This window comes from Myxocyprinus asiaticus, chromosome 39, assembly GCF_019703515.2.
Source record: "Myxocyprinus asiaticus isolate MX2 ecotype Aquarium Trade chromosome 39, UBuf_Myxa_2, whole genome shotgun sequence".
Classification (NCBI taxonomy): Eukaryota; Metazoa; Chordata; class Actinopteri; order Cypriniformes; family Catostomidae; genus Myxocyprinus; species Myxocyprinus asiaticus.
In genome coordinates, this window is record NC_059382.1 from 36,273,121 (window position 1) to 36,296,600 (window position 23,480).

The window sequence follows — 23,480 nt, forward strand, 5'->3', positions numbered from 1 at the left end:
GATGTATTTCCTCCTCAGCCCTGCAGCAGGTGAGTTCAGCGTAGAAATTAGATGCCGGGCCCAGTACTTGCGCTGGTATGCCCTGCACTGGGGTAGTCATAACCCCATGTGATGTATTTTCCACTGTATGGTTTCCCTGATGGCAAACCCATGTCTTCCCTCGGGCAGAGCCTCCACTGCCACCTGTCACTGCGTTTGTAGAGCTCCTCCCCTCCGGGTAGGACCTACCACAGGGGCTTCTTTCCACATGTGTACTATCGGTTGGTAAGTCCATGTGATGTATTCTCCACATGTTAACCTCCCCTTCGGGCAGGATGTGGTCTCCACGGTGTCTTTTCCCCTTGGGGAAAAGAACACTTTCCCTGACGCGAATACATCTGGCTCCAGCTGAATGATGTCCACGTAACACAGTTCAGCTGGTTGTGGCGTTTTGTATAGGGATCCCTAGTATCACTACATCAACACATCGTCGAGTGAGTGACAGATAGGGAACGTCTTGGTTACTGTTGGAACCTCCGTTCCCTGATGGAGGGAACGAGACGTTGTGTCCCTTTTGCCACAACACTGAACTACCTGTTAAAATGTCCGGGACTCTGTCTCGGCTCCTCAGCACAAACCTGAATGAGTGGCTGCAAGCCGGCTCCTTTTATACCCATATGTCCGGGGGAGTGACATGCAAATTCCACTCACCAATTTTCATTGGCCTTTTCTCAAATATCAGAGGTGATTGGGGCTCCCAAGGGCGACCCCTTGTGTCACTACATCGACACAATGTCTCGTTCCCTCCATCAGGGAATGGAGGTTACAGCAGTAACCAAGACGATTTTGCTGTTTCGGAAGGAAATTGGTACTTTAATTGACCAAAGTGGCATTCAACTTATCGCAAAGTATAGTCAGGACATTACTGATGTAAAAAACAGCACCATCACTATTTGAAAAAAGTAATTTTTGATCAAACCTAGACAGGCCCCATTTCCAGCAGCCATCACTCCAACACCTTATCCTTAAGTAATCATGCTAAATTGCTAATTTGGTACTAGGAAATCACTTGCCATTATATCAAACACAGCTGAAAGCTATTTGGTTTGTTAAATGAAGCTTAACTTTGTCTTTGTGTTTGTTTTTGAGTTGCCACAGTATGCAATAGACTGGCATGTCTTAAGGTCAATAATAGGTAAAAAATGGCAAAAAAGAAACAGCTTTCTGTAGAAACCTGTCAGTTAATCATTGTTTTGAGGAATAAAGGCTATACAATGCTTTAAATTTCCAAAATACTGAAGATTTCATACAAAGGTGTGCACAACAGTCTTCAAAGACAAAGGACAACTGGCTCTAACAAGGACAGAAAGAGATGTGGAAAGCCCAGATGTACAACTAAACACCTTATATGTCCTCAGTTGACAGCTTCATTGAATTCTACCCGCTCAACACCAGTTTAATTTACAACAGTAAAGAGAAGACTCAGGGGTGCAGGCCTTATGCGAAGAATTGCAAAGAAAAAAGCCACTTTTGAAACAGAAAAACAAAAAGAAAAGGTTAGAGTGGAAAACAAACACAGACATTGGACAGCAGATAATTGGAAAAGAGTGTTATGGATCTTAACCCCATTGAGCTTTTGTGGGATCATCTAGACTGTAAGGTGCGTGAGAAGTGCCTGACAAGACAGCCACATCTATGGTAAATGCTACAGGAAGCGTGGGGTGAAATGTCATATGAGTATCTGGACAAACTGACAGCTAGAATGCCAAGGATCTGCAAAGCTGTCATTGCTGCACGTGGAGGATTTTTTGATGAGAACTCTTTGAAGTAGTTTTAGAAGTTCTGAACTTTTCTTTTCAAATTGTTATATTAATTTTTTACGTTATTAATGTCCTGACTATACATTGTGATCAGTTGAATGCCAATTTGGTGAATAAAAGTACCAATTTGTTTTCATAAGAACAAAATCTGTACATATTCCAAACTTTTGGCCGCCAGTGTGTGTGTGTGTGTGTGATATATATATATATATTTCAAACAATAACTGGATGCCACAGTGATAACAATGTACGATCATTGCATTATGCATACTATTTTTAAATAATATTAAAAAATAAATAATAATAATAGGCAGTATACTGTGTATTACGCAGTCTGTAAAATCTAAAATCAAGATAATTACATAGAAATTACTTACTAATTTTTATTTTAAGCCTTATGTTTTTTTAAAGGCAAAGTGAATAAGTCTCTTCCCAATTTTCTGTCTTCAAGGATTAGTATATTTTTTTGTTTGTTTTACCAACTTTCCAACCCACAAAGGATTATTTTTCCCCCCTGTAAAATGGTGGAAAAAGATCTCAGCAATGATCGCCTATTCCCACAAGACATTGCAAATGACATAATCAAGTCTCCCTACATTCTCAAACTACTTATATGTTTGTACTATATATCAGAATTTTTTACAATATATTTAAATATTGTTTTCATACAGTCAACAGACTTTAAGTCAATAGATTTTTATTTTACTGCTGTTGATGATATAATTAAAGGTGCTGGAAGCGATTTTAGCATTCTGAAGCATTCTCATGACTGAGCCGTTGAATTAGCGTCACCCCCTCATTCCAAAAGCCTGCCCTCCACAGATAATTTTGAGGCCAAAACCAAGCAAAAGAGCAACATTGTTCCTGTGGCTGTCAAATTCAACAGTGGCAAAATAGTGCCCTCAAACTGACAAACATTATGAATCATAGCCTCAATAATCTGCTTCAAATACAACACTGAGATCAAGCAAAATGTTTGACAGGTGAAAAGCATCAATATCCGTGGTTTGCAGACAAATTTTTATTTGCTGTTTGCAAAGTCTACAGCTGTCACAGAGACCGGTGAGATATCTAAGGACACTTATTTAATTAATACATTTAAGGGAGTAGGAACATTTTTTGCATACTTTTCCATGAAAAAATCGCTTACAGCACCTTTAAGCAGCAATAAATACAAAATATATAATGTTTTTATATTCATTGACTTAATCAATGACTACTAAGTCAATAGTTTTTATTTTACCATTGCTGATGATTTAATTATGTCATTCGCAATGCTTTATAGGAGGAGTTGTTCATTCCCTCATAAAATAATTTAAGTGCACTGTCTGAGCTGGTTGGTCTGGTTCATGACTTAGAACACTTAACTGAAGAATTTTTTTAAATCCCTTTGGAGAAAATGATGAAACACTTCCGGTACCAAGGCTGCTGAAAAAGTGGGCAGTCACTGTTGCATTCTCTTGTTCATCCAAAAAAACAAGTAAATTTTTTTTTCAACCCTTTTCTCCCCAATTTGGAATGCCCAATTCCCAATGCGCTCTAAGTCCTCGTGGTGGCGTAGTGACTCGCCTAAATCTGGGTGGCGGAGGAGGAATCTCAGTTGCCTCCGCGTCTGAGACTGTCAATCCGCACATCTTATCACGTGGCTTGTTGAGCGCATTACCGCGGAGACATAGCGTGTGTGGAGGCTTCATGCTATTCTCCACGGCATCCACGCACAACTCACCACGCGCCCCACTGAGAGCAAGAACCACATTATAGCGACCATGAGGAGGTTACCCCATGTGACTGTACCCTTCCTAGCAACCGGGCCAATTTGGTTGCTTAGGAAACCTGGCTGGAATCACTCAGCATGCCCTGGATTTGAACTTGTGACTCCAGGGGTGGTAGTCAGTGTCTTTACTCGCTGAGCTACCCAGGCCCCCCCAAAAACCCAGTTCATTAACTCATGCCTGTTCTCATCATGAGGAACCTGTTCTAAAACTACCCCGGATGCTGTGGAAGCATTATTGTGGTGCCTCATATTGGTGTCTTAGCAGCTACTGTACTATCATAACAGTTCAATATCTCTTTTCTTGGAATGCATTGTTTATTCTCCTAGAGAAAGGAAATCAAGGAGGTTGAGCAGAATGGAGACGCACACACAGCAGAGCTGGAAGAAGATGCTGTGGCTGAGGAGGTAGAGACTGCTGATCAAGAGGAAGAACCAACAGAGGAGGCTGAGAAAGATGAAGAGGAAGAGAGTGTAACTGACCATCACCTAACCCCTGCTTCCATAGCTGCTCATTTCTTCTCCTTTTAATCTTATCTTCTGCTTTACCGATAATCTCAAGGTTTTGTTTTTTCATGCAGGTCTTGCTGTCATTTCTTCTTTGCAACCCTGAACTTAACATCTAACCTCCCGCTTTACCATCTCCTCTCCTGTAGTTTCATTCCTGCTGTTCTTTCCTCTCTTTACATTTAAGTAATTCCTTATGAAAATGTGATTGTTTGTACATTTGATCAGGGTCTCTGTTGATTTTACAAACCAGATTCTTGTTGTTGTAGATTAATCAGTGTTTATTATCTGAAAGAGGTCTCTTGAGGAAATTAGAAGGATTCAAATGTTCTTTGGTTTACTTCTGCTTCTTAGTTGTTCAGTTCATGAAATGTACTCATTTTAATACTTTCTTTTTGTTAGAGAAAGGCAGCTGAGGAGGAAGACCAGGTAAGTGAAAAATGCTGGAACAATTCTACATGTCTAGATTTTTTAGACTAACAAATATTGCAATGGCCTAATTAATGTATAACAACTTAACCTAGATAGATGGATAGGTGGATGGATGGATGGATAGAACAGAATAAAATGACATGTATTTCCTTTTAATTTATGTCATCACTCTAAATAAACCTTTTATCTTCTTTAATTCACAGGATGAAGGAGAGTTTGATAAGGTAAGATGACATCTACATTCTCAGTGTGTTAAGAGGCATTTTGTCATGTTAACAAAATTAGCTGCTCTGCTCTTACCACAATTAACGGATTGATGTTATGTCATGATACTTCATTGAACGTTGTGAAATGACTTTTTCTGGTATGAATTGGACAGCAACACCTTCCAAAAAGTGAGCAGAAAAACAGATGTGTGTATCACATGCAGGTCTTATGTTAATTCATGCCTGCAGCTTTATTTATTCACGTATAAAATCACAAGGGAAAAAAGCTTTTTGAAAAGATCATTACAAAGCTAATGATTGCTATTAACATTTTCAGGGAGAAGACAACCACCTGGTGTCAGAGGTGATTTTTAATCTAGAATTAGTTGATTCTAGATCTTTGGAGTGTGTGATACAAAACTTTTGTATGTTGTCCCAAACATCTCGGTTTTCTCATTTCACTGACAACAGTTTTCTCCCGTTATTGTTTTCTTTTTATTCTCTCTGTTTAAATCTTTGAATTATGAGTGTCTCCCTTGACTGCTAACTCACTACCCTTCTCCTGGTAGCCTAAAACATTTACAATTGGAAGTCGACTCACTGGCAAGTTGGGTTTTGCCTCTTTCATCCTCCCTTTCCCATTTCCTTTCAGGTGACATGGATGCATTTTCCATTTTTAAAAGTCTTTAAAGGGAAAGAGTGCAATTTACTTTCTGTTAAAGTACTTTTGCTACTTCCTATCCCAGTTAAATGTGCAGAAATAATTATAAGTAAGGCATTCTTAGGTTGACTTCCAGAAGAGTTTAAGCACTGTGGCTCTGTGGCACTTTAAAAACATCACTCTATTTATTTGTGTGACTCAACCAATGGAGTGAGCTTCTTTAGGGGTGCCGCTAGTTGCACAGAAAGTACACTCAGTTGCTTTAAAGGTGAAGTGTGTAATTTCTGAACTATTAGCAGCAAAAACAAAATTGCAAAAATTGTTTCCAGACTTACAGAGGCCCATAAAGGTGATTGTGGCAGGGAGAAGGGTGGGGCCAGGTCATGATGCTGCACACCCAGACCCTAATCAGGCTAATCAAGCCCTTGTGAGGGATAAAGGCGACCGGAGGCAGCAGTTCCAGTGAGAATTAATATTAAATATTTAATATTATAATATTAAATTATTATTTATATTGTCAAGCCGGTTCTCACCTCCTCCTTTCCCTTTTATCTCGTTACACTACTATGGCGTGTCCCTCCTTCTTCCCGGGTTGCAGCACCAGTGTAACACAGTTAGGGAAAGGAGGAGGCGAGAACCGGCTTGACAATATAAATAATAATTTAACAATAAACTTAAACAAAAAGACAAACACAAACATATGCCGGGCAGCTGCCCGTAACTCTCTCTCTCTGGAACTACCGCCTCCGGTCGCCATTATCCCTCTCGAGGGCTCTCCTCCCAACCACAGTAATTAAATGAATTGTGATCTCGGAAAAACAAGACAGAAAATACCTATCTATCTATCTATCTATCTATCTATCTATCTATCTATCTTTCTATCCATCCATCCATCCATCCACACATCCATCTAACACAGTGACACAATTTGATCATTGCATGAGGGACACAAATGGCATCCGTTTTATAATGACCCAGGTACATTTTCAATATACTCCATCTCATTCAAATTACAACCATTTGCAATAATCAGTACATTTTAATGTCTCATACCATCCATCAGTGCTGTTTAATTCCTCCAAATTCAGCTTCTTAAAAGCTTTTTCTTTTCCCTTTTCCACCCGTGTTTTTCAGGCAGAAGATGATTTGGTGTCAGAGGTAACTTGGTTTTGATGAGCGGTGAATTTCTCTGTGAATAGATCTGAACAGCTATGTGAGTTTGTTTGCGGTGATCAGCAAAGGCTGGTTGAGTAGTGAAGACCAAACATTTTTTAATTTTTTACTCTGCTATTTTCCACCCTCATTCCTTAAAGGATTTTTCTCCTTCATTCTATCGTTTAACCTAATTTCTTCCTCCACTTATCTCTCTAGTCCTGTAGCTGCCTCCTGTCTGTATCTCTCCATTTCTCTCCATCCGTTTCTCCAGTTGCATGTTCTGTCTCATGTTGTTCTCTCCAGCTTTAGCTCTCATGTTCCTCTCATCTCATTCAGTCTGTTCTCCCCTCTAGGAGGAAGAAGAACTACAAAAGCTTGAGGTAGATTCATACATCCTTTAAATTTGATTTCTTTTTCTTTCCCTCTCTCAATGTTTTTCATGTCCTGCTCTGGTTTTTCTTCCTTCTATCTGCACATGATATCTTCCTTCATTGTCTCTTGCATGTCATGGACCAAATCTGACATGGGTTAATGCAGGAGACTAAAGTGATGCATCAGTGAACTTAGTTTGTTAGAGTTAGTAAACAGAAGTGTAAAAAGCATTAATGCATTGCAATGCACTGACCTGAATGAATATTCAGTGCATCAGTTAAATAAATTAATAATGGAATGTTTTGTAATTGTACTGTAATAATACCCAGAGTATTCAATTTGTTAATTTCTTATCCAAATCACTTTTTTTAAAAACCAAACCTTTTTTCCCCCTCAATAATTTCTCAACAGTGTAAATTGAAACTACAGTTCCCTATCTGTCACTCACTCGACGTTGTGTTGATGTAGTGACACTAGGGGTCACTCTTGGGAGCCCGAGACACCTCTGGTCTTTGATAAAATGCCAATGAAAATTGGCGAGTGGTATTTGCATGCCACTTCCCCGGACATACGGGTATAAAAGGAGCTGGTATGCAACCACTCATTCAAATTTTCTGTTCGGAGCTGAACGGTCATGCTCATTGAGCTGAATACTACTGTTCATTCACCTCTGCTGGATCTGACGGTGCATTTCAGCGGCTTCTCCCTCCTCTGCACTGGTGCACTGCAGAGAACGCCCCTCGGCGCTTCGGCAGAAAAACTAGAGAGTATATTTTCTGAAAGAGCTTTTCCCTCTAAAAGAGTATATATTTCTCTAAAAGAGCACACTCACGGAATGTCTTTTTAAAGACGTGTCTTTTTAAAGATGCCTTTCCGATTGTGTGTTATTCCTGGTTGCGGTCATTATCTCTCAACTTCGGATGGTCATGATCGCTGTCTTTTGTGTCTGGGCATGACCCACATGGAGGCAGCATTTGTGGATGATTCATGTTCTCACTGCGAGAACATGACCATGGCAACGTTGCGGTCACGGCTTGCTTTCATAAGAAAGCTAGCCACCCCAGCAGCTCCCCGCCTCAGTCCTTCTACCTATGGGTATGAGGCCAGCACGGCTAGCACTGGGGGCGATTTGGGGACCCCAATGGGATCGTCTCCGCCGGGTATCCCCCCGCGGACCTCCCATTCCCCAGCACGCTCATCTGCCCCAATCAGGCTTCCGGATGAGTTCGCCGGCTCGTCTCACGGTGAGTCTGGCTTCTTGTTCGGAGCCCGCGAAGATGATGAGCTCTCGAGCGCAGCATCGGAGAGCGGGCTTGTCCAGTCGGACGCAGAAGCCTCAGCTGGGCTTCCCCCTTCGGGGACGATTGCCCAGTCACAGGCCAATGCCGAAATGACGGACATGCTTTCCCGGGTGGCTGTGAGCGTCGGGTTAGAGTGGAACCCTCCGCTCTCCCCTGAACCCTCGCGGCTTGATGATTGGTTTCTGGGCTTGCGGCGCCGCTCAAAGCTGCCACGCCCCGCTCCAATGCCATTCTTCCCGGAAGTGCATGAGGAGCTGACGAAGTCGTGGGAGGCACCTTTTACTGCCCGGCCCCGATTCCGCAGTTCCCCCGCTCTCACTACCCTCGATGGCGGGGCGGCCAGGGGCTATACGGCAATTCCCCCGGTGGATAAGGCGCTCGCGGTGCACCTATGCCCGCAGAGCGACGCCACCTGGCACGGACACCCTAAGCACCCGTCCAAGCCCTGTAGGCTCACGTCGTCCCTGACGGCTAAAGCCTACAGCGCTGCTGGACAAGCCGCCTCTGCCCTGCACGCCATGGCTCTCCTGCAGGTCCACCAAGCCAAGGCACTGAAAGAACTGCACGAGGGTAGTTCCACCCCAGATTTGATGCAGGAACTTGGCGCTTGGCGACTGACCTCACTCTCCGAGCGACGAAGGTCACGGCGTGGTCTGTCGGGCAGACGGAGGCAATCCGGCACATCCTGCCCCGGCGCAGCTCAAGATCCCGCACCCTGTCTGCTCATCGCCAAGGGCGTCCCCCTGCGGTGAGGAAGCCGACGCCACACGTCTCACAGCTGGTGCCGAAGAACCCACTGAGGTCCTCAAAGCGCCCCTAAGACGGGCAACCCAGGGATGAGGGAACCCACTCACGTGGAGCTGGTAAGAAGACCACTTCATCCTCCGGTGGAGGGCCGGGTGGAAAATCTTTTGTTGCCTTTTTGTTACCTTTTTGTTTGATTTTGCCGTATGCCCAAGTGGCTGCGATACCCAACAGTTCAGCAAAAGAGCAGCTTCCTTCCTCCCTGGGTCACATACCTGGTGTGTACGGTCGTCACCACGACTACCGTCCACTGGCTTTTTCTTGCAGGATTGGTGCTCCAGCGGTGGCCTTTCTGCCCCTGAGCACCCAGCTGTGGCACACAGCCGCCCCCGATGTGGCAGTCTCCACGGGTTACGAGGACAGGCCTCATCCTCCCCGTCCCAGGCTGTTCCGGGGGTGGTCACAAGGAGCCAGGTAAGTGCTTCGATGTCCCTAGACTCAGCACAGCCACGACGTGGTGTGGCACCTCGCGCCCCGCCGCGAGGCCCCACCTGCTGGTACGTCCGACGACGTTGTCCCCTTGGTCCCCCTCGTGCGGAACTTGGACGTGTGGCTCGCGCTTTCCAATCCATCGCGATGGCTGATCCGGACCGTTCAACTCGGCTACACGATTCAGTTCGCCAGGCGCCCGCCCAGGTTCAGCGGAATTCACTTCACCTTGGTCAAGGGCGAAAACGCTGCCACCCTGCGCACGGAGATCGCTACCCTCCTATGGAAGGATGCGATAGAACCTGTCCCTCCAGCCGAGATGAAGAAAGGGTTTTACAGCTCCTACTTCATCGTACCGAAAAAAGACGGTGGGTTGCGGCCAATCTTGGACCTGCGAGTACTGAACCGGGCTTTACACAGACTCCCGTTCAAGATTCTGACGCAAAAACGCATTCTGGTGAGCGTCCAGCATCAAGATTGGTTCGCGGCGGTAGACCTGAAGGATACGTACTTCCACGTCTCAATCCTTCCTCGACACAGACCCTTCCTGCGGTTCGCGTTCGAGGGTCAGGCGTATCAGTACAAAGTTCTCCCTTTCGGCCTGTCCCTGTCTGTACTATGATTTGTACTACCATATACTTTGGTTTTCCTGTATTATTACAATGGTTTTACCACAAATATCATGGTTAAAATATTGTTACTCTAGTAAAACTATGATAAATTGTGTTGACTATGGTTTAACTACAACAGTAGTTGTCAGTTCCACTGTTCCACTAAGTTCTACTAATGTTTTGTAGTAAAATTATGGTTAATTTTTTATATGGGATGGATAAAGCTATCGCGAGGGAATCCAAAATAATTGCGAGAGAAAGCAAAACTATTGCGAGGCAAAGCAAAACTACTGTATTTCAAAATGTGGTAATTAATTTTTTTCTTTAAGAATTAGAGGCTTTTCTTAACCTTTAGAGTGAAAACTATTTGATATGTTACTTAAACTATTATATTATTCATTTCATGATATTAACATATAATGAAACGAATGATTTTAAGCACATACAATGATTGTAACACATCTTAACAAACACCTTTACCAGCATTTTGTTGGTCACATTCAATTAAAGTGAAATTAATTCTGTAAAACTGGAGAACATCAAGAAAACCTGATCTACTTGATCATCACTGGCCCACCCTTTCCACCAAACATGACACTTTGCTCTTCGTCCCAGTTTTCTCCCTCTTCTTTCCTTTTTCTTCATCCATTCATTCCACTCCTCACTTATATTACAGGACAGAAGTAACTACAGAAGTAGTTCCTTGAGGCTGTGATTATTAACATCTATTTATTGTGGAAACACACATGCATACTGTACACCCAAACCCACGGCGGTGACATACTTGGGGGTGAACTTCTACAGCGTTACGACACTTTTGCATGTGGTATGATTAGCGAACCCCCCCCCCCCAAATATATTATACACTAACCACCTGCAAAATGCACTGAAATAGCATTGTGCCACTGTATTTAAATAAAGTCATTGTTATTCATTTTAGTGCAAACACACCTCTTTTTAATGTAAATTAGGCTCATTATAGATTGTTCTTTATTCACAAAACTCTGTGCTATTTGCCTGCTGCAGTTATGTTGCGTTGTTACCTGTGGCAGAAAACGGCTGGTAAAAAGAATATCTGTGTACATTTTGTAGTGATCATTGCAGCAGTAATTCATCAAATGATGGAAAAGAGCATCATAATTGGCCATATATGCAGCCATGCTGAGAAGTCAAGTGTACTTTCAGTATTTTACCATTCACGTGCCAGTTTGTGCAAATAAACAATGCTATCAGCAGGTGCAATTCATAAGTGAATTCACCCCTTAGTTTGATTTAGCGTAACCTTCTCTTCCCTCTCTATCTGTTTCTGTGACTCAAATACATGGGCTGTTTTTAATGTTTTCTTCTATTTTAACACTAAATTCCTTCATCACAGGAGGAAGAGGAGCAGGGCTCTGAGGTACACTAGAGTATTTTCAGCTCGTTTTCAGCATGTAGTGGTCATTTGAGGCTAGAGGTGCATGCCAGTCATGATGCATCAGTTGTGTTTGTTAATCTCAAGATTGACTAGATGTTTTTGAACAGGGTTCCGGTTGTGTATTTGTTGCACTGGATTGCTTTATTTTATTTTTTTTAGTCACAGAACATACTTTTTAATATTTTTATTGAACACATTAGTTTTAACATGTTAACCACGATGAATGCAGGGTCAATGTGTTCAATAAAGACCTAAAAAGTATTTTTTCAGCAAGTTTTGTTTAATCAGATTGTGTGTATTTCGTTAATATTTTGTTTGTGTAGTTTCAAATGTGTATATCAGTGTTTTGCAGTTACATACAGTATAAAGTTTCATTTTGCTATTATATTGCTATTAAAGGTCTTAAGTAATTTTTGGTTTATGTTAAACTGGTTGTTACGAAGGTGGTCTAAGACATACTAACACCTATTGTCAGGGATGCAACATCATGCAAAAGTTTTTTGGTTACCAATGTCATTGTATAAATACCCTGTTCACCCATGATTAATTTATTTCACAACTAAAATTGTCCGATAATAGGTGGGTTACCGTGATAAAGTGAGTAATATATGGCTGTGATGTCTTGACAGTGTGATCTCAACATAGTGGCCCCAATGAAGGGCCGAAAAGAAGGCGGGTAGAATAAAACATCTTTTTTAAAGTGTCTGACATAACTCACTCAGTGCACCTTTAAAGGGATGGTTCACCCAAAATAAAAATTTAGTCATCACTTTTTAACTCTCATGTTGTTCCAAACTTGTATGACTTTTTATTCTGTGGAACATAAAAGGAGATGTTAGGTAGCAGTGTTAGGGAAGCTACTTCGAAACTGTAGCTTTCCAAGTTACAAGTTACTCATAACTTAAGTAGTTAAACTACATTCAAGCTAATCTTTTAAAAAAAGGTAGGGAGCTACACTACAAGCTACGAAAATGTAGCTAACTACATTGAAGCTATTTAAGTAGAAGAAAATTAAAGAAAATATTTTTAGGTATATAACAGTCGGATAATGTGATTTTATTTTGCAATCAGAAGCGCTTACGGGCATGTCATTTCGGACATTTAAACTGGATCACAGCACCATTTCATCAGAATTTTTCAAAGAAGGGAGGGCACCCCAGCCTGAGCTGGACACATCTGACATGACAACTTTGCATCTGGCCACTTGGCCCAGCACAACACACTTCTGATATAATGATTGGTCATCGTTCACAGCGAGACATATATGACTGTGTTGGGACATATGATGATGCACCCTCGAGTTGACCCAGCACTGGAAAGTCTTGTGTGCATTAATCCCAGAGGGGTGATGGCAGACGCAGTGGCCACCAACCACAACACCTGCTGAAACTCTTGTATCGACAGAGCTACTCCCAGATTAAACTTCATCAAGCATCAGCGATAGACTCATGCAGGCTGCGGTCAGACGAGCTGACATGGTTACAAAGTTGAGTTTCATTCCAAAGAAGGAAACCTGTCGACTGGGCACCAGGACACTCTTACCCAATTGACTTTGAGGCCCAAATACTCCAAGTGCATAAGAAACAGATCCCTGTGCTTGCACAACAACTCCTCCAATTGCGCTAACAGCAGCCAATCGTCCAGGTAGTGTAATATGCAGACTCTGCTCTGCATCAACACTTTTGGTATATATGCGAGGAGCTAGAGACAGGTCAGTCAAACAGATGGACATGAGACAAAAGCAATGAAGTGACCTGCGTCACACTGCAAACTCTTTCCTGGTTCGCAATGGTGGGGAAAGGGAGAGGGCTACTTACAGACATTGAGGAGTTTTTCCCTATGGCCACTTGAAGACCAGAAGAAACCACCGGAAATGTCTTAAATATCTGTGTTGCAATATAGTAGTCTTCTGGCATGCTGCAGACAACAGTAAAACCCAGGCTGAGACTATCCTGTGTTTCAGGGAAGATGTTGCACTCTCGCTGTTTGTTCACATTGGTGGGGAAAGCGGGAAGCGAATTGCTGAAGAATTCAGCCAGGGGTGTCACTCAATGGACACCTAGCCACCCATAGACTTGCCGATTTCCTGGGCAGAGATCTTGGTGGTCGGAGTGTCAAATTCATGACACGATGTGAACCAACGGCATGAATGTGGCAGCGGCAAGGATCTGTACTCTCGCTGAATAAGGAGAGCATCAATTTATAACAAGCTACTTGTGCAGCTCTGGAAAGAGCGGCACCGGCAGCGAAACAAAAAGCTATACTTACAGCCTGAACTGACTCATACGGTCAACAAAGGTATGCAGTGCCCTACCAGACAAAGAATGTGCAGCCTCTTAGCCTTGTCTGACTCAAATGGAGCAGAGAATGCTTGCAGTGTGACGACCTGAGCTCTGAAGGGATCGGCCAAAACCTCCACATAACTTTCCCTAGGCTTAAGGACTGCCTTTGACAAGCCTGGTCCAAACTGTAAACAAAAGTCCTTGAGAAACAATGCATGTAGTTCCCTGACACATTTTACTGAAGCCAACACAAACAGCCGTATTTACCGCATTTAGCGGCTCAAACAGGGGGCCCATAAGCGTTTCCAAAACCAGCACTAAGTTCCAGACTGGGACAGTAGCAGGGTGAGAGGGCCTCAGCCATCTAGCTCCCCTAAAGAATTTGCAGACCAAAGGATGATTGCCCAGTGACACCCCACCTGAAGAGTCATGATTTGCAGCTATGGCAGTAATATAAACCTTGTGCATGGAAGGTTTCCCTGTCTTCCTGAATCTTGCACAGCACTTGGTGTAGCCAGAACAGCACCAGAGGCGCACCAATGCCGTGAAAACCATTCATACGGTCGAAGCTCGAGCGAGAACTCCAAGCAACTCAGTCTCAAAGGCTGCTTTGTCCCGTTTTCCCGCCTGCTGGAGGAAATTATGGTAAGCGCTTCACCAGAGCGCACGTATCATTATTGGAAGCCAAGCGACAAAGGATCCCTCACTTCATCTCCATGGCCAAACATGACCAGCCTACTGAACAGGAGAAGCCGCTTGAGATGGAGAAGAGGAAAAAAGCAAGGTCTAAGCCGATGACAAATCATCCTCAAACTCTCCGAGAGACTGACATAACAGTGAACCATGGTTACTACAATATAACTAAAGTAAAACCTTGGTTACTATATACACATGTAACACACTTCAATGGAAAGGAAGAGGCGAGAACCGGCTTGATGATATAAATAATATTTTAATGAGAAACTGAACCAAAAGACACCCCCCCCCCCCCCCCACACACACACACACACGTACGTGTCGGGCAGCTGCCCGTAACTCTCTCTCTGTCGCACTGCCGTCTCCGGTCGCCTTTATCCCTCTCGGGCTTAATCAGCCTAATTAGGGGCCAGGTGTGCGGAATCACGACCCGGCCCCACCCTCCACCCTGCAACAATACAGTATGCATATATATATATATATATATATATATATATATATATATATATATATATATATATATATATATACAGTGGTGTGAAAAAGTGTTTGCCCCCTTCCTGATTTCTTATTTTTTTGCATGTTTGTCACACTTAAATGTTTCAGATCATCAAACAAGTTTAAATATTAGTCAAATATAACACAAGTAAACACAAAATGCAGTTTTTAAATGAAGGTTGTTATTATTAAGGGAAAACAAAATCCAAACCTACATGGCCCTGTGTGAAAAAGTGATTGCCCCCTAAACCTAATAACTGGTTGGGCCACCCTTAGCAGCAACAACTGCAATCAAGCATTTGCGATAACTTGCAATGAGTCTTTTACAGCGCTGTGGAGGAATTTTGGCCAACTCATCTTTACAGAATTGTTGTAATTCAGCCACATTGGAGGGTTTTCGAGCATGAACTGCCTTTGTAAGGTCATGCCACAGCATCTCAATAGGATTCAGATCAGGACTTTGACTAGGCCACTCCAAAGTCTTCATTTTGTTTTTCTTCAGCCATTCAGAGGTGGACTTGCTGGTGTGTTTTGGATCATTGTCCTGCTGCAGAACCCAAGTTCGCTTCAGTTTGAGGTCACAAACAGATGGTCAGATATTCTCCTTCAGGATTTTTTGGTAGACAGCAGAATTCATGGTTCCATTTATCACAGCAAGTCTTCCAGGTCCTGAAGCAGCAAAACAGCCCCAGACCATCACACTACCACCACCATATTTTACTGTTGGTATGATGTTCTTTTTCTGAAATGCGGCGTTACTTTTATGCCAGATGTAATGGGACACACACCTTCCAAAAAGTTCAACTTTTGTCTCATCAGTCCACAGAGTATTTTCCCAAAAGTCTTGGGGATCATCAAGATGTTTTCTGGCTAAAATGAGACGAGCCTTAATGTTCTTTTTGCTCAGCAGTGGTTTTCGTCTTGGAACTCTGCCATGCAGGCCATTTTTGCCCAGTCTCTTTCTTATGGTGGAGTCATGAACACTGACCTTAACTGAGGCAAGTGAGGCCTGCAGTTCTTTGGATGTTGTTGTGGGGTCATTTGTGACCTCTTGGATGAGTCGTCGCTGCGCTCTTGGGGTAATTTTGGTCGGCCGGCCACTCCTGGGAAGGTTCACCACTGTTCCATGTTTTTGCCATTTGTGGATAATGGCTCTCACTGTGGTTCTCTGGAGTCCCAAAGCTTTAGAAATGGCCTTATAACCTTTTCCAAACTGATAGATCTCAATTACTTTGTTTCTCATTTGTTCCTGAATTTCTTTGGATCTCGGCATGATGTCTAGCTTTTGAAGATCTTTTGGTCTACTTCACTTTGTCAGGCAGGTCCTGTTTAAGTGATTTCTTGATTGAGAACAGGTGTGGCAGTAATCAGGCCTGGGTGTGGCTAGAGAAATTGAACTCAGGTGTGATAAACCACAGTTAAGTTATGTTTTAACAGGTGGGGCAAACACTTTTTCACACAGGGCCATGTAGGTTTAGATTTTGTTTTCCCTTAATAATAACAACCTTCATTTAAAAACTGCATTTTGTTTTTACTTGTGTTATCTTTGACTAATATTTAAACTTGTTTGATGATCTGAAACATTTAAGTGTGACAAACATGCAAAAAAATAAGAAATCAGGAAGGGGGCAAACACTTTTTCACACCACTGTATATATATATATATATATATATATATGCATATATATATATATATGGATTGAAACCTTGTTTACTATGGATACCACAGTATTACTGTAGAAAACCATGGTTAATTGCATCAAAACCATGGTTTCCACGAAAAAACATGGTTACTACTATATTGTTTTACTATATTAGTGTTACATGTCTACTTGTTTTTTCATGAAGTCACTTATAAATATAGTAAGTCGCGGGTAGCGTATTTTTGGGCTTGTTTCCAGAGGACAGTCGCATTTTTGGGCTTGCTGAAGCTTGGTCTCCAAGAGCACAATAAACTGCAATCCACCACTAATAGCAGCTGCCAAACAGCCCCATCTACTGTTCGTGCCATGTTCTACATCAGTGGTGTCAGTCACATGACCAGTGTAAGAGTCATTTGACACCCTTGATGGTGGAGTTCTTGCGTATATGCGCTTTTTATCTGAAACTGGATTGGTGAGTGACGGCAGCCCAGTTAATTTTCTCAATCATGGCAATAATGACAAGAGTTTACAAAGAAAATATTAGAGGTAAAAGTTAATTTCCCCATTTTTTTAGAGTCATTGGTTGATTATATATGATGCATTAATACAGATTTGATTTGACCGCAGATGCACTTGAGTGACCAGGTGTAAACAGTGATGTGTCTCACCTGACCACATGTGATCGGACCACCCGAGACACATCTTAATACCAGGTGTAAACGGGGTCAACGAGTTCTATTCTTTTCCCCGCTGTGTTCCAGCAAAAGAAGCACCTCTTCAAAAACTCATCTGGGTTTACAGTGTTTACATTGCACTACTAAAATGAGGATATCGAAGAAAACCAAAACAGACACTTGCTGAAAGCACGTCTTTTTAAAGACGGCAATGTTTCGCAAGTGTTTTCCACCTGTGAATGATACATCCCTCTGTCTGATGGGCATGAGCGGTGTTTTCTTACAGTGCTCTTTGAAACTGATTATCTTCAATGTGAGTGCATGAAACTCATGACGCTTGGCTCTAGTTGCTCTCTTTCATTCTAAAAGCCAAGCCGTTCCCCTCTCTTCATGCTTGCTCCTCTGCAGCTCCCAATATACCGTATGAGTAAGACACGAGAGGAGGGGATATAGAGTGCAGAGATTTTAGGAGATTGTCGCTGGGTCAAGCCTTGCTTACCTCTTTTTTCTCCATACTAATTTCAGTATGAATGCTGTATATAGCCTGGGCAGAACCCTCACTGACACAGCGCTCGCTGAGATTGATTGTGCTCATGGTGAACACATGAAACACATCACGCTTTTCTCTTGGCTGGCTTCTGTCCTGAAAGCCGAAGCATCCCGCTCTTCCCTCTCCTCCCACTAATGCTCCTCTGTGGCTCCCGAAGGACCATACAGAACATTGAGATTATAGGAGGGGTTTTCGCTGGCTGAAGCCCTGCGTGCCTCCATTTTCTTCATTTCAAAATGGCTTTGCCTTAATATGACAAACTGCAATCTGCAAGATTACAATCACATTCGGCGGATATGAAGGGCATGCTATATCGCTGGGATCTCATTAGTGAAACATGTATGCATTCATGTGAGGCCGTTTACATGCCGTTTTCCCCCGAGGGTGGGAATGACACCCCTGGCTAAAATTGTCAGCTGTGAGTTGGGAATGAGAGTCTGAGTGTGACACCTCCACAGTAACACAGGATGGTTAGCCCTGTTTTTACTCTTGTTAATGCCATGCCAGAAGATGGCTATGTCATAACAGAGATTTAGGTGTCACCTAAGCAGCTCTCTCAGTTTCCCCGCTATTGCGAGCCGGGAACAAGTTTGTGGTATGACACAGGACATATCGATGTCTGTTTTTACTGTGTTGACACCATGCCAGAAGACTGCCATGTCACAACATGAACTTGGTACTCACTGCAATGCATGCATGCTGGATAGACCCAGTGAGCAGTTTCATCCGCATTCCCAGGACAACACTCTCGCTTTTCCCGCCATTGTATATTCTGGAATGGAAACACTTTCAGTCTTTGCTGTTGGCGGTATGCCAGAAGTCTGCTATGCCCCAGCATGACTTACAGAACTCATAGTGGCTGCATGAGGCACAAATATGTTCACAAATTTGAGCAAAAATCCAGCTCTGTTGCACTGAGGGACCGCTCCGCAATGGTGTATGACGTTCAGCCACTGGCGGTCACTCACTGACCATTCAGGGTAGTTACTCAGACAGGTTTTATTCCATGTCTGTCCACTGGACTGGTGTGTGTCAAGCAATTTGCAGATGCATATTTGTAGATATTCCTTGCTGTAGGCCATTCTTGAGACAAAGGGACAACAAAGAGAATGCACATGCTCTGCCCTATAGGGCATTAAGCATGTACATTGACTGAACAAGTCAATTTAGAGTATGTAAACCATTCTTTGTTTGCCTTAAATGCTGCTGGCCATCTGCTGCTGGCCATCTCCAACCTCCATCTCCCACTGGGTCATGTATGCTATTACGCTCGCTTACAATTTGCAAGGGATACAATGTTCCACAGGAAAAAAAGCAAATTCTACCAGGAGTTTGGCCTCCTCCTGGGCATGGGCAAAGGGAGTGTCACTAGAATACATATGTCTAGCTGCAGGTTGAGCTTCCCCTAATACCTCGGCAAGGTTTTAAAATCTGCACGTATCTTCCCTCTCTTCCCAGGTCTTTACAGAGAAAGAAGGCTGAACACTGGCCAATTGGTTAATATTGTTGTTAGATCAAAAAGTATGGTCTCTCCATTCCCACTGCTGCGGATAAGAGCATGGATGCAATGTTTAAATGCCCTGTTGGCTAGTGTCATTTTATCGAAGCCCTTGGATAGACAATCACTCTGCTCCCATCCTTCCTGCTAATTAGGAAAATGTGTTAAGACATTGCTCCACTATGCTCCACCACATGGCTAGTGTCTCTGTCTTGGCTTTGAGCCATTGGTTTATTGTTCCACACTTTCCTTCCTATTTTCCTATATGTAGGGGAGGTTACAACAATGCCATTTTACTACCCTGCTGGTTAGTGGGCATTGCACATCAGAGCTACGGCGTTAATGGTATATGACCCCCAGAGCGTCTGCTTCTGACGCAGTGTTAAAGTTGTCTATTTTAAAGGGAACGTCTTGGTTACTCTTGTAACCATGGTTCCCAGAAAGAATGGACATGAGATAAACTTTCCTTCCCTTTAGTAGAAAAATCCTGATGGTGTGGCGCTGGGCTCCAGCTTATATGCCCTTGATGACGTCAGCATAGGCAGAGCGCGTTACCAGCCAATCAAATTGGCCTGATGGTATAGGATTTCAAAGTCACTACCCCCTAGGGGGTGCTCCCATAGCATCAGCTTCTGACACAGCGTCTCGCTCCCTCCTTTCAGGGAACCAAAGTTACAAGAGTAACCGAGACATTAAGTTAGTAGCTTCGCTACTTTTAGTTAGTTACTCCCCAACAATGTTAGGAAATATGTTACCCTCAGAAATAATTCACTTTCAATGCATCTTTTTATCATTATAATGAAAAGTAATGGTGACTGAGGCTGTCATTGTGCTTAAAATGTCCTTTTGTGTTTCAAGGACAGTCATACAGGTTTGAAACAACATGATGGTAAAAAATAAGGACAGAATTTTCAGTTTTGGTTGGAATTACCTTCACCTTTACGAGACATTCAAGAACTGCAACAGTACGGTATCATATATTTCTAGATGGCCAAACATTGTTTTCATGATGTTGACTGTTTTTGATGGTTTTATATATTTAACATATATATATATATATATATATATATATGAAATATAAGCATGTTTTTGTTTTTTGAATATCATAACGTCATGTAATGCACAGGATTGTAAACAATGCATTGTTCTTTCTACACCACAAAATTTTTGATGAACCAGTGAAAAGATAATGTCAATTAGGGATGCAACAATACAGTTAGCCCACGATTCAATACATACCTCAGTTTTTTAACCATGGTTTTCGGTTGGGATCAGTTCTGATGGCTTGGCACATCAGAATGTTTTTTTTTATTCTATGCTTAGGCGATAGGAACTGTAAGAGGTTTTTTTTTTTTTGAGAATTGTTTTTATTTTTTTATTGCAATACTCTTTCTTTATTTTACTTAAAAGCAAAAAAATAAATAATAATAATTCCACTAGTACACATTCCTATTGTATTGTATAATATAAAATAAATATATATAAAAATTAACGCTGGCAGCTCACAGCTGCTGGTAACCCATATACAAACTGGGGTACATATTAATTCCATAAATTCCCCAACTTCCACGTATTCACTGCATTTGTCAACTCTTCTGCCAAATGAGCGCTTGTATGACTTTCATACAGGGGACGGGTTTGGAGTACTGCGCTCTACATTTCCCAATTTGATATGTAGTGAACAGTCACAGTGAGGTAACTGTCTGTTGCCCGCGAGGTCCAACTATCTGTAGTCAGATCAAAGCTCTGTGCTTTAGCCAATTCTTCTACGATACTGTTGCGTGTCTTTTCATAGAGGTCGGGAATTACCTCGGCGCTGAAAAAAGTGCGAGACGGTAGTCTGTAACGTGGATCGAGTGCTTTCATAAGGTGGTGAAAGCCCACATCTCCAATCACCGAAAACGGCTACAAATCTTTGGCAATGAACACCCCCACTGCCTTTGTTATTTTTTTGTGTCTCTCAGAACCAGTTGGGTATGTATGCTAGAAGGAATCAGCGAGGGACTGTTGCTTTTTGGATGACTGTATTACCTGCTCTACTATCCTGCTTTCAGACAGTGATATCGCTGGGTGATGGCACCGCAGATGTGCAGTCATGTTGGAAGTGTTTCCATTTGAGTAGGCGACACGTGTAAAACAATGCTTGCACAGTCATTTTTTTGTTTACCGTTTTTCTTCCTCAGCATTATACTCAACGGCAAAACCAAAATGTCCCCACACCACAGATATGAAAGACGGTGGTGCTTCCTCGTACTGCAGCCTCACTTCACCGCTCGCCATGTTAAAGTGTGAAAACTGACACCAGCATTGCAAGCATGGTTAAGCGCCATAATACTCGCGGGGAGGTGTTTCCTCATCTCAGCGCGTAGACTCACAGGCACACACAAACAGAGCCATTTCGGAGAGAAATAAAACGCAATTATTTAAACACAAAACCGCAATTCACAAGCGCATATTGAACCGTGGATGTCGTACCAAACGGTTCAATATTATATTGAAAATTGTGGCATCCCTAATGTCAATGCATTGTGAACATCTTTAAGAATTGATCTGTGAATAGTGATCAAGACCGTGAGCATGTAGAACGTAAGTTATGTCCATAACTATGGATCTGTGTGACAGAACGATGACCGTCACCACTGTCTATTCTGAATGAAGCCATTCTAATGCTTATCCTCGAGTCCTAATATCAACAAAGTCAGGTGACTGACCTTAAGGGTTTGGCTTACTATATAAACATCCGGATGAGCTGACCACTTCCTCTTGCCTGGAACGCCTCAACTTGTCCCGAGTGACGAGATGGTGACACTCATCGTTTGTCGCATAGATCCATAGTTATGGACATAACTTACGATCTATTTCGACCTCACTCAGACCGTCACCACGCTATCCTGGATGACTAGTACCATCAGGTTCACGAGGGACTGGTACCATTTCCCTCATCACCCCATTTAGCAGCGGATAAAACTGCAGACCCCATAGAACATGGGTTTGCCACATTGATCCTATAAAACTTTGAGAAAGTGTATGGAGTACTTCAAGAAGCTGCTGCACAGATGTCTGAGAGTGCTACCCATTTAATGAGCCACCAGATCACCTGGGATTAATTTCTGGCTGGAATACGCATGTGCAATTGTGTCCACTATCCAATGAGACAACTGTCGTTTAGATATTGGCTGACAAATACACTTTCTGTCGAAACAAACAAACAGTTTTGTGTGTGATTGTCGCAAAGGCTGAGTGCGCTTAATATAGGCACGCAATTCCCTAACAGGACACAAGGATGAAATATAGAGGGGGTCAGGATGAAAAGCCTCAAGCTCCATTACCTAAATCACAGTGCTAGGCTTAAGGATCTTGGGTAAAAAAGCTGGATATGGCCAGAGGGAAACCCCTGCATTTACAGCCTTCCACCTCAGGCAGTCTTCACTGACCGACAATGAGTGTAACTCGCTTACTCTCTTGGCTGAGCAAATTGCAAGGAGAAAGACTGTTTCAGTGTCAGCGACTTGTAGTCAGCTTGTTCCAAAGGTTCAAACGGGGCTTTAGTCAGTGACTGCAAAACTACGGTAAGGTCCTATGAGGGTGATATCACAATTCTCTTTGACCGTAATTGGTATGTCCCCTTAAGAAACAGACACCAAAGAATGTTTGCCAATTCTCATACTGTCCACTAAAGCATGGAAGTGGGAGATGGCTGCAACATAAATCTTTATAGTATTAGTCGCTCTTCCCTAATCCAATAGTGATTGGAGGAAGTGAAGGACAGAACTGATGCCACAGATGGCTGGGTCCAGCTGTTGGTTTGGCATCATGTTGAAAATACTTGCCATTTGTTAGAGTAGTTACTCCAGGTAGAAGATGCTTTAGAACTACTTAATGTAAGACCAAATCATCTAAGTCTTGAGAAAGGGACTGAGCAGAAGCCATACCCAAAGTTGCAGTGTATTGGGCCTTGGGTGCCAAATTTGACCTCTCACTTGGGAGAGAAGGTCCGCTCTTGTTGGTAATGGCCAAGGGCAACTCTGAATGAGGTGTTGGAGGGAAGGGAACCAATGACTCTGGCCACCTGGGAGCCACCAGTAAAACCTTGTGATGGCCCATTGCCACCCTCTTGAGTACAATTGGAATTAATGGCAGGGGAGGGAAAGCATACAACAACCCTCCTGGCCGC

The 23,480-nt window shown here is 42.8% G+C and overlaps 1 protein-coding gene across 15 annotated transcripts in view; it reads left to right on the forward strand.

The window, feature by feature from the left end:
• Positions 1–23,480, forward strand: part of sh3bgr (SH3 domain binding glutamate-rich protein) — a 50,157-nt gene that overhangs the window by 21,191 nt on the left and 5,486 nt on the right. For 2 of the 15 annotated variants that reach the window (XM_051678567.1, XM_051678575.1), the window contains 6 exons: positions 3,901–4,044; positions 4,480–4,506; positions 4,713–4,733; positions 5,053–5,079; positions 6,885–6,911; positions 11,424–11,447. In XM_051678567.1, coding sequence (XP_051534527.1) covers positions 3,901–4,044; positions 4,480–4,506; positions 4,713–4,733; positions 5,053–5,079; positions 6,885–6,911; positions 11,424–11,447 — 270 coding nt within the window. Of the gene's footprint in view, positions 1–3,900; positions 4,045–4,479; positions 4,507–4,712; positions 4,734–5,052; positions 5,080–6,510; positions 6,576–6,884; positions 6,912–11,423; positions 11,448–23,480 lie in introns of those variants that run through there. The other 13 variants (XM_051678576.1, XM_051678578.1, XM_051678577.1 and 10 more) reach the window with 10 other exon arrangements.